The 11,744-nt window shown below is 35.4% G+C and overlaps 2 protein-coding genes across 2 annotated transcripts; one reads left to right on the forward strand and one right to left on the reverse strand.

Annotated features, from left to right (window-relative positions):
- The first annotated feature begins 2,077 nt into the window (after window positions 1-2,077).
- LOC115923485 lies at window positions 2,078-5,239 on the forward strand. Its single transcript, XM_030984228.1, has 3 exons — window positions 2,078-2,185; window positions 3,521-3,718; window positions 4,748-5,239. Exons 1-3 carry the CDS (start codon window positions 2,116-2,118, stop codon window positions 4,987-4,989), a joined length of 510 nt encoding a protein of 169 aa, XP_030840088.1. The 5' UTR covers window positions 2,078-2,115; the 3' UTR covers window positions 4,990-5,239.
- Window positions 5,240-7,993: 2,754 nt separating this feature from the next.
- Window positions 7,994-11,284, reverse strand: LOC100893386 (centromere protein X). Its single transcript, XM_003730375.3, has 5 exons — window positions 11,184-11,284; window positions 10,189-10,240; window positions 9,871-9,924; window positions 9,258-9,346; window positions 7,994-8,881 (listed from the first exon to the last, which is right to left on the reverse strand). Exons 1-5 carry the CDS (start codon window positions 11,229-11,231, stop codon window positions 8,867-8,869), a joined length of 258 nt encoding a protein of 85 aa, XP_003730423.2. The 5' UTR covers window positions 11,232-11,284; the 3' UTR covers window positions 7,994-8,866.
- Between the last annotated feature and the right edge of the window lie 460 nt (window positions 11,285-11,744).

Raw genomic sequence — 11,744 nt, forward strand, 5'->3', positions numbered from 1 at the left:
TAGAAATATAGCGGAAAGAACGTACATTATTGGGGTTAGGGATTTTCTAGAATGCATAATTTCAGCATTCAACATTGCAAAATCTCGCTTGGTCGCTACGCCCCCTCGCCCAATAACACAAAATTATGATATGATGTTCCAGGCCGTGATTTATCCATGGTTCGTGTAATAGATCTTTTTTTCATTTCATTTCTGCTAACCTAATATTATTGTGTGCTATCACAATCATGATTGTTTCATTTTCCCTGCAGGCGCGTAGACAAGGGCGGTAGGGGCAGTAAGATGACATAAGACAGAAGCGGATCTAGAGGGGGGGTTGGGGGGGTTGCAACCCCCCCCCAAAAAAAAAATCCGGGGACCATTTTTTAAATCTTATCTTTTTTTTTAAACTTGTAATTTTATTTTATTCTATTTCTATGTATTTATTTCATTTATTATTATTATTATTATTATTATTATTATTATTATTATTATTATTATTATTATTATTATTATTATTATTATTATTATTTCTTTTTGGGGGGTGTTTATTTAAACCCCGTAAGTGATGTTTTCCTGGCATCTATTAACGCAATGGAGACCATAAAAAGCAATGCGGAATAACGTCTTTTTAAATCAAGTAACAGTTTAATACACAGTTATATCCAGAGTTATCATGTGTTTGGTTAAGTTACCAGATGAGTTGAATATCTTCTCACAATATTTGCACTTGAAAGGGTTTCTCTCCAGCGTGCGTTCTTTTTTCTTTCTTTTTTTCTTTCTTTTTTTCTTTTTTTCCCCTTTTTTTTGTTTTTTTTTGTTTTTGGGGCCGCCCAAGAGGGGGGGGGGGGGGGTTTTAAACCCCCTAAACCCCCCCCCCCCCCCCCCGTAGATCCGCGCCTGGACTTGCAAGCAATACGGATCAATCGCAACTTTTTATAAATCAGAAACTGGGCCCTCTCAGTTGCGTAAAAAGTCGAGTTTCTACGCATATCAACAAGTATATACTTGTGTATTAAACTGTTACTTTATTTAAAAAGACGTTATTCCGCACTGCTTTTTATGGTCTCCATTGCGTTAATAGATGCCAGGAAAACATCACTTACAGGGTTCAAATAAACACCCCCCAAAAAAATCGGCTCGCCGCTTCGCGGCTCGTGGACGATGCTCCGCATCGTCATTATTTTGGTCAAACCCCCCCTTAGCAAAAAGCTAGATCCGCCCCTGTAAGAAGAAAAAGGAGCAGACAAAGAAACATTTTTGAAAATTCTGACAAGTCGAGAACGGTACAACGAATCGTCTTCTTTCTCTAAACATTTAATGAAATGTCAAAGCTTCCGCGCTTCGCTCGGGAGGGAGAAAACTGAATTCAGACAAGAAGAGTCGAGAATGGTACAACGAATCGTCTTCTTTCTATAATAATTTCATTAAAGTATGAAGGGTCAACGCTTCCGCGCTTTGCGCGGGAGGGGGGGGGGGATCTGAATTTAGACAAGGAATAAGAGTCGAGACTATATACAACAAATCATCTTCTTTCTCTAATAATTTCATTAAACTATGAAAGGTCAAAGCTTTCGCGCGGGAGGGGGAGAAAAAACTGAATTCAGACAAGGAATAAGATCAAGACGAGATTGGTACAACAAATCTTCTTCTTTAATTAATGAAAGGTCGAAGCTTCCGCACTTCGCGCGGGAGGGGGGGGGGGCTGAATTCAGACAAGGATTAAGAGTCGAGAATGGTACAACGAAAAGAAAAGATCGAAGAAAAGGAAAGTAAAGTAAAGAAGAAAAGAATGGAAAAGAAAAGGAAGGAACAGAAAAGAAAGGGAAAAGAGAAACGAAAAGGAAAAAGAAAAAGGAATGAAACGAAAAGAAAGCTAGAAAGGCAGATTTTCAATCAACAAAGTGACCGTCGATCGATGTTGTTGTTGTTGTTGGTAATAGTTTAATGGCGTTCATTCAGTATTGAATATATACGCCATATCTTCAATTTTGTAAGAAAAACAGTTATACATAAGAAAACTGAGAATAAAGATTTGTAATGATATAGTTAATTAATCAGTAACGCTCGATCAACCCTACCCCGTCTTTTGTTGTAGTCTAGCGCCATCTCTTGATAAGTTACATTTAGAGAACGATGGCGATGGCGGAGACAGCGTCCCGTTTCTATGGCTGTGTGTTATCAATTCTGATGTTTATGTTTTTTGGTAAGTAAAGTGTAATAGTTCTTTTGGTTACAAGCAGCAAAAAAGTGTTAACTTTAAAACCGTAGATCTAGAGTCCATGTACGTAATTGTAGTTCATGCAAGATGTTGGTCTAAATAACAAGGAGAAGTTTACACAACTCAGAGAGTCAGAAGGAGCTCGGCATGCATCGGCATCGGGAGGGAGTCGGGGGGGAACAGTCAGTCTCAGTGACAGTGTCTGTCATTTGTTGGACATCGCTCATAGATTCTTGAATTGAATGCATCTTCTTCTTAGTTGATCCCTCCACTGTTTTGGAGATTCCTAGAGTCCAAATAAAGTAAATGTTTAAAATCCGACCGGTTAGGAGCTTTGGAGAGTATAGAACGAGAAGCATCAATTTTGTGTAGGAAAAAGAGCGATAGTACTGGTAATAGTAGTATTAGTAGAAGTATCTAGATCTAGATCTCTATCTAGGCTATTAATGAATTTCGGAAGGCAGGCATGGATGGATGAAGGGGTAACAGAGTAGCTTGGGTAAATTTCTGTGGGTCATCATCGTCATATAGGTTTAAACAGATGGGATAATCCACGAGGCATTCCTTGACTTTGCTGATGAAATCCTGATGGAGATGGTCCAGTCATTCAATCAAAAATATATAGATCTAGATCTAGTAGGGTCTAACTTTTTTTAGATCTATTTTTTTTTATTTTCCTTTTGAATAATAGATCTAATAATAGATCTAGGTCTAGATCTATGTCCGACAATTATAATTTTGAATTTATTCAATTATCGAAAGTGTAAATAGGTCTAGGGTTAATTTAATGTTTGGGTGATCCTGAATGTGTTCTGTAAAATCAAGTCCATGGCATGACCACCATGTCCACTCCAAGATGTTGTGTGTCAAGATAATTGATTTAAAATAGTAATATGAAGAAGTTTACTTGAAACATTTAATAAATCTTTTAAGACATTTGTTGGACAATATCAGAATTGACAATTATTCTTGATGATGAGTGCTATTTCAGTATGTGATGAATATTTTTGCTAAAGGCAAGACAAAAACAAGGCTGTTGAGTGTTGTAAGAGTAAGACCGTGTCTTGTCACCCCCCCCCTCCCTCGCACCTCATCATTCATACTCGTAGTTCATAGTCATACAATGTGAACATTGTAAATGCAATTAATGCTCCAAGTTGTCAATTTTTAGTGGTCAATAATATTGATAATTTTCTTCTCACCTTAATTAAAATGATATGCATCTAATCTGGATTTAGTTAGCCTACATATTTTGAGTTTAATTAAAATATAATTTTGTTTTGCATCTTATCTTCCTCCCCTGCCCCCCCCCCCCCCCAGTCACTGGAAATGAGTGGCACTATCCCTCCTGTATAGTGGTAGATCCCGACAGCTATGAGTGCCTGAACAGTTTCTTCTATTATTATGGAGGGTACAACTCGGCAATAGGGGGAGGAGAGGAGGTGGAACATACATGGGTCCGTTACGTGGATGACATCTACGACTACAATGATGCAAGTGCGACTGCATGTAACATCAGTAAGTGAATGTTAGTAGAATATTGGACAATGTTAGTTTTCTTTGTTGAATGTTACCAAAAAGTGGCATAGCATTATGTTGGCTTTAGTGGGGGAGGGGGCGGAGTGGGGCTTAGGGAAGGGAACAGTACACAGGGGGTGTAGTCTTTTTCTCGACCATGATGCTCATCATCTGAAAAAATATCAGCTTTAAATTTCCAAAGTAAAACTTGCGCAAATAGGTTTAAAATGTGAAAATTGTTTTAACTCATTTTTATATTTGATGTCATTTGTGCAAGGACTCACATTCACTTTTTAGAGAAAAGGAGGTAATTTCAAGGATTGGTGGAAAAACAAGATTAAACACACGCCCTGATCTCTTTGTTGGATATACATTGTCTAGCGTAGAACCTCCCATTGTAACTCACACACACACATACTAACTCTTTGAGATTACTGAATTGTTAAGATATTTTAGAATTTGAGGCCATTTGCACCTTTTCAGAAGCTTTAGTATTATTATTACTATGATTATTATTAAAAGCTTGCTCCAAACTATGAAAAAAAACATTGCTTTTGGAAATTTAACAGTCTGCATCCACAGAATCCTTCACCATTTTTTGACGTATTTCAGAATTTGAGAAGGCAATTTGTACCTAAATTTCTGGAAGCTTTATTGTTATTATTACTATTACATAACTTTGCTAAAAAACACAATGCTTTTCTACTAACAGGAAGGCAGTCTGCATCTACAGAATCCTTCACCATTTTTTGACGTATTTCAGAATTTGTGAAGGCAATTTGCCACTAAATTTCTGGAAGATTTATTGTTATTATTATTATTATTACATAACTTTGCTCAAAATTGCGAAAAAAATGCTTTTCTACCAAGAGGAAAGCAGTCTGCATCCACGGAATCCTACCCCATTTTTTGACGTATTTTGAAATTTGAGAATGCAATTTGTCTCTAAATTTCTGGAAGCTTTACTGTTATTATTACTATTGCATAACTTTGCTCAAAACTGCAAAACCATTGCTTTTCTTCTAACAGGAAAGCAGTCTGCATCCACTGAATCCTTCACCAACGTGTCCTGGACACGGGACGGGTTCTCCACCTGTACCGTAGAGGAGGTGTCCACCTTCAATACCTGGTGGAGGGGTAAATGTGAAGGGATCTGCGTCGATGACAACAACTGCAGACGCTACGCCACCTTCCTGGGCTACCACCTCTGGAACAACTGCAGCTGGGACGCAGAGATAGAGAGGCCGAACTACGACCTGGTTGTTCCGTGATGGCGGGTTCTCGTGGTGGCGGTGGTGGTAAGGATCGGCTTTTCCGGGCAGACGAATAGATGGATAGCCTCTTCAAGATTTTTGTGCTTTCTTTTGCAGTGGGATCGATCTCATTAGAAAATCCAGGACCAGGGAAATACCTGGTGTTGTATTCTGAAAATTATGTTATTTGTTATGTTTAAAAGTAAAGCAATGTTTATTAATAATAATAATAATACTCAGGGTTTATATAGCACTTATTAGAATCACTAAGCGCTTCCAAACTTGGAGATTATTATCCTGGCTTTAGCTGTGCTGCCATTGCGGCGCTCTAGCATTTCAATGAAGTAATTCCTACCAGGTACCCATTTACATCACCTGGGTTGAGCGTGGCAAATGTAGATCAATGTCTTGCCAATTAAAGGACATTAATCATAACAAATCAAAATTAGGACCATGCAGTCATTTGTGAACGTCTGCACAAAGCTTGCTGCATTTGCATCAAAGTATAAGAGACATCTGTGCAAGCACCAATGATACTTACGTGTGTAAGTGTTTATCCTGTGCTATTTCAGGTTGTTATAACAATTAACATTGTCTTTCCCAAATTAAATGATTACATAGTTTTCAGAATGCCGCCCCTGGTTATTATAAAATGATGTCGTATCAGGGCTAACCTAAAACAGTAGAAACACAAGTAACTGGAACCGACAAAATTACCTCAATAACATGAAAATTTGTAATAGGTGTACTTTACAATGAGGTTTCACCTTACTATTCTTTACACTTTGACAAAAAGGGCCGACACACCGAGCTGACGTGTGGTGCATCAATTGCCACTTCCCATTTCTTTCTGTGCACTTTTGTTTAAAAAAGAAGAAAAAAAGAAGAAAAGACAATACAAATTTTGATTTCTGAATATGTCCAGAATGTATAGCCTGTTGGGATATGGTGTTCGCTACATTACTTTTTTTATACAACTCTTCCATTTTCAACACATATTCGAAATATGTATTTTAGTACACATTATAGATACCTGTACAGGCACACAGGAAGAAACCTTTTTCATTGATACATGTTTGCAGTGCTTCATTTTATATACACATTTTTTTCTTCTTAGAGAGAATTCTTGTATTTGAGTATGTACAGATTTAAATTTTTAATTTTTTATGTAGACTACATAACATCTTTAATACTGAATATCTTTAATTTATTAAAATATATCATGCACTCGATTTACACGTGGAAAAAAAAGACAAGTGTACACATCAAAGTTCAAAAGCAATAACAATATATTTAATGCCAAAGATAAATATTACAGGTATTTACAGAAGTAAATGTTTTCTCAAATTTAGACATTTTCTACTATGTACATATAATATATAGAAGTAAATGTAAGTGGCATATATCAGATTGCCCAAAATTTAAAACTTACAAGTTCACAGGTAGATTCTGACTATGTCTTCTAAATGCTGTTTGTTATTTTTAGCTGGCAAAAAAAAATCATGGTTGGTAAATTTTATGGCATTATACCAGCACTGTTAGATGCTCTTTTATTCACATTGGCAATTATCAATAACTTTAACATGTTTGAGACTTCCAAAGAACTGATATACAGTATATTTCGTTTTGACAATCATCAAAGTATTTGTTCCGTTATCAACTCAGTGAATGATTATACAATAACATTTGTGAACCAAGAGTCTGAGAAACATTTACATGGACACTGCACAACTATTTGGGCATTATTTCTGTGTTGCAAAGTTCAGTATTATGCATAAAAAACAAAAGTGTTTTGAATTGAATCAATTTCCTAATTCCTTTACAATTACCAGTATTTCAACATAAAACAAATTTGTATGAGAATTACTTCCAAACTTATTATTCAAAAGGCCCTAATTCAAATAGGTAATACAGTAAATGTACCAGTTGATAACAGTATTGTGAATGTTTTCTTACAAAGAAATGAAAAAAGCAGAAAACAGATATTTTTTCCAATCATCATTATGAACTATGTAGTCTTTTCAAGGATAAGGTCCCTGATTTGTGGATCAAGTGGCATTAATTTTCTATTTGCTGAGAGTATGTCTTAATTATACTGCACAACTATGTGAGGCTGTTATCTCGTTATACAGGGTATCACAATTTCTCTATTTTTATATGTACAGTATGAACAAAGGGCATCTGAAAGGGGGAAGTTCCCTGACTTTTCATAAAGTTAAAGAATTGTGTGAATATTTTTGCTACATCATTTTATACAGTAGAACATATACGGTGCATATTTTTGTTTTCGTTGACTTTTAACAATATATAGTGATGTCAAAGTTTCAATGAAAAAGAAAAATGCTTCTCTGGTCATTTCTTGTATTCAATCTATGCATTGCTAATAAAATTTGGTGTTTAAAGACTTGCCAGTAATTTTGTTAACCCTTTAGGACTATTCTACTAAAATTTAAACCTGATGCTCTGCTAAGCCTTGTCCAAAATCATGTTTAACAAAGAAATTTAAAGTCCGAGGTCTAAATTTTCATTTTTTAGACGTGATTTTAAATCAGGGGTCAGGTTTAGCAGCATTAGTAGAATACTGACCTAAAGGTCTTACATACACACACTATACAAGATATATCTTTTACCGATATATCATTATTTTTGTTATCCTCGGGCCTCGGCTCACCACTATAATAGTTTACTCTGTGAAATGAGATCGATTTGATTTCTTGAAAATGACTTCTTTCTTGGACCAGATATAAAGTACATGTACAGTTAACTCTGCATGAGTCAAATCTGTTGGAACCACACACACCAAATAATAGTGAAAATCTCGATTAAAGGCCTCATGTCAAAAGGCCTTCATAATTTGCCTTATCCCTATAGAAGGTGAATTTCGTTCACGTCATGAAACTACATGATATTGTTTTTTAAGAATTTTTAAGCAGTATCTCGCTTATTTTTGCTCTATTTTGTCTCAAATTTAAGTTGACCAGCCCACCTATACTTGTTCCAAACAAGTATTATATGTCTAGTTGTAAATATACAGTTTTGTCAAAAATGAATTCAACTTAAGAAAAATTTGACTTGTGCAAATTCAAGGTAGGCCTATGCTGTTAACTGTATCAGCAAATGAACCAAGATTCAAATTAGTTTGGTTTCAGGTTTCCATGTAAATAAAGAAATATCCTTTTTATATTATATGTACAAAATTATGAATGTGAATGGAAATTATATTGATATCAGATTTATATATCATTGATTGACGGATCATAATAAATTATTTCTTTTTAATGAAACAAAACTTGCTTGACTTCTTTAGTTCTATCTTTGTTCATCCTGCAATAACGCTGTATTCAAAATACATGTATTCTTAATATAGCTTTAATATACCATTCAATAGTATACTGAGTACCCATCATTTCAGAAGTGGATTTAGATGAATGGGTCATGCATTTGTTGGGAAGGGAATGTGGTGAACCTGTGAAAAGAGCGTGGGATCTGGAAGTGGTTGGCATAAGAGGGAAAGGGAGATCTAAAGAAATGGTGAAGAAAGAAAGAATTAAGGTTGGTCTACCTAATAAAGTGGATGCTCGAGACAAAAAGAGTGTAGGGTCATCATGGTGCGAAGGTCAGTAACCCCTCGTAAGAGGGAAAATGCTGACTTTAATAAATGATGATGGTGGACAAATACATGGATCACAATATACAGGTGCTGATAAAACGTTGCAGCAAATGGGAAAAACTTTATTTCCTTTGCACCATCAGGTCTGACCTCAAATGATTGACCTTTCAAGCAGAAAAGTTAGTACATCAGTAGCTTCTCCTGCAATACCCGAAGAGCATGAGCCTGGAGATTGGTCAACGTGTGTGCAAGCATGTCACTTCTGGCTCGGTGGCTCTGTACGCATCAGAAATCTAAGAGCTGTAAAGGCGAAAAAGGAAAAAGAAAGAAGTAGTATACATGTATGTATAGGAAAAACTATTAAGGAATAAAAGCCAAGAACATTCAGAATATGCTACATAAATGAAAACAAACAAATTTAATGCAAATTCAGCTGGAAAGCAAGAGGCTACAAGTACAATTTAATAAATACCAGTACGGTAATCATAAGTTGATTTTGGTATTCACCAACAATTTTTATAAGTTTGTGGTACTGATTCTGAAGGTTAATGAAGCTGGTTTATACATGGGCAATTTCAAGATATACCGGTAAGGTGCCCCCTCCATATTTATGAGCGATTTCCACCCGCAATATGTAGGAAAATTCCACCTCACAAACATAAGAATTAGAACGTACCAACTGCGGAAGAACCTTTTCTAAATGTCTTGGTTCGACGACCATTGCCTGCTCAGACTTGGCCTGCTGTGCTGACCTACATGCTCCTTCTGCAAATCAAAACATTATCAAATAAAGAAATAAAATAAAGAAATAAAGAAAATTCACTGAAAGGTTACATGAAGATAGTGTTTGGTGTCTGAATAAACCACTGTCGAACAAACAAAATTAATCAACAAAATTTCTCTTATGATTGTTGGTTATACTCCAAGTTTAAACCTGCTCCAACTGAACTTTACACATTGTAAATATGAAGTTTATCAGATTTATTTAGTTTTATGACATTTCATCAAAGTAATATTCCTAAAATAATATCCTAGATTTTTAGTTATAAAACTTATAATAACAAAATATGCTATCATTTGAGGGATGTATTACAATCAATGAATTAGTGAGTCCCTTACTTTGAATATAAAATTTTTACAAATAATATTTACAATAGTCATACAGCAATATCACAAACATGTCCCTTGAAGCTTAAAGAAATTATCCATCTCTTTACGATTTCCCAAAAGTGATGAAATCAAAGTTTAATGTTAAAACCTAAAAACCAAAGACAATTTATATTACATACCATTAACAAAGATGCGAGACAGTTCAACGATCAGCACCAATGCATCTTTGTTTACTGGATAAATGGAAGAAAAGAAAGAACATGCATATCATACAAGTTTGTTTGTTTTTCCATTGGTTATTCTCCCATCCTCACAACTGAAGGTTGGGGATCATGGATTCATACACCAATGCTACATAATTTACAAAATGTATCTTGTGCAGACAAATCGACCCCACAATTTCATGAGAATTTCCAGAAAAGTTCATGTTGAGCATTCAGTGCAAAACATTGTAAAGATATTAGAAATACTATCTAATTTTCAATGTTGTGACTTACTTTTCGTCTTCTCCTCTTTAAAGTTCTTCTGTAGTAATCGTTGGATCGTGCCCTGCAGAGGAGTGAAAAAAGAAAAAAAGAAAGAAATTAAGCCTATACATTTACAGCTACTGTAGACCAAATTTTCTGTCTCTTTCGTTCGTTAGCCTCTGATTTGGGTAGGGTCGGCTCCTCTCTTACATCTACTGTAGGTAATGGGACCAAACTTGAACCAAGCACAGTGCATAGGTTCCTGAAGTGTGAAAAACAAATGCTGAGTAATAAGAATGAGATTATGATCTACATGTAGGTCTACAGTGTAATAATCTTTATTTTTACCTCTTTTCAGGAAACGATTGTGACAATATAGTTTATTCTTGATAAGATAACATTTTATATCTTCACATAGACCGAAAACTTCAGTCTCTCTAGTCGTCGGTTGTTCCACTAAGACTACGTCTGGCTCCACTAGACGGTACTCCAATTATAGAATGTCAACAAATGTCAGTTTTATTAAAGGAATGACCCAAATCAGATGGTTATTTCTGTCTAATCTTCACAGTGCTTTATTAATTATTGATCAATCTCTAGATCTATGACTCTTTAAATGGATCAATAGAGTTCTGAATCTGAGAAGATTATAACCATTTAATATCAAGAATAAACCATATTGGCACAATCAATCACTTCATGAAAGTTGAGAAAATAATGCCAACTTTAAGTTTATGGGCAACAGTGTACTTGCAACATATTTAAGGAAGAATAGGTTAGTTAGAATGTCTGAGACTTTGTCAAGTTTATGAGAGCATGTTGCAAATTCATTTCACATGCATGAAAGTTTTTCTCATTGTGCTATTTGTGGCCTGTTTTGTGAGTCTTTTTTTACAAGTTCGTGCTAAGGTATCCTTGAGGCTTCATAAATAAGTGTCTGGTATGGGGAATTCTAGCTAAACCTCAATGCCATTAATAATAGTATTAATAGTCTATAGACTCTAACTGTTAGAACGAATAAATACCTGTTTAAATGTGATGTCTTCATGTGATGATGTCGATGTTGACGCCATAATCCTGATAATCCTGATCGATAGACTAAGTAATAAAGTTATCTTCAACGATCTAAAAGAAAAGGTTGCCGTTCATGCCAACAGACAGCTCGTCAATCACCACATTAGTACAAACAGGGCCAGTTTCTTGGTCTTACTTGATCAGAGAGCAGTCAAAAGTGTCTACAAAAATAATTATCCGAATGTATCGAGCCCGGTACGGTACGGTCGGTTGCGCTGTGCCCGATGATCTGTCAGGGTAACTTGATCATGCATGGTGTAAGATTGGTTGTTTACGTTTGGATTTCGCGCGGAATCTTTGCAAAGCGCGCGCCCCATTGATATTTTACCTTGAAAGATTCATAATTGAGTAGGGTTTATCTTTATTTGCACCAGAAAATAGAAGACATTACATTTTTTTAAAGCAGTAAAATGTTTGAAATAATCCGCATTTATGGTATTAATTCTTTTTTTAATAAATAAATTTGAACCTTGTATTCATATTATTGTGAATAGAGTCTAGAAGGCCTATTT

This window comes from Strongylocentrotus purpuratus, unplaced genomic scaffold (assembly GCF_000002235.5).
Source record: "Strongylocentrotus purpuratus isolate Spur 01 unplaced genomic scaffold, Spur_5.0 spur5_scaffold_14, whole genome shotgun sequence".
NCBI lineage: Eukaryota > Metazoa > Echinodermata > Echinoidea > Camarodonta > Strongylocentrotidae > Strongylocentrotus > Strongylocentrotus purpuratus.

Coding starts and splice junctions, on each gene's coding strand:
- LOC115923485 (XM_030984228.1), top strand. CDS start 2,116: ATGGCGATGGCGGAGACAGCGTCCCGTTTCTATGGCTGTGTGTTATCA. Junction 2,186..3,520: donor TCTGATGTTTATGTTTTTTG/GTAAGTAAAGTG, acceptor CCCCCCCCCCAG/TCACTGGAAATGAGTGGCAC. Junction 3,719..4,747: donor TGCGACTGCATGTAACATCA/GTAAGTGAATGT, acceptor TTCTTCTAACAG/GAAAGCAGTCTGCATCCACT.
- LOC100893386 (XM_003730375.3), bottom strand. CDS start 11,231: ATGGCGTCAACATCGACATCATCACATGAAGACATCACATTTAAACAG. Junction 10,241..11,183: donor AAGACATCACATTTAAACAG/GTATTTATTCGT, acceptor ACTCCTCTGCAG/GGCACGATCCAACGATTACT. Junction 9,925..10,188: donor TAAAGAGGAGAAGACGAAAA/GTAAGTCACAAC, acceptor CCATTTATCCAG/TAAACAAAGATGCATTGGTG.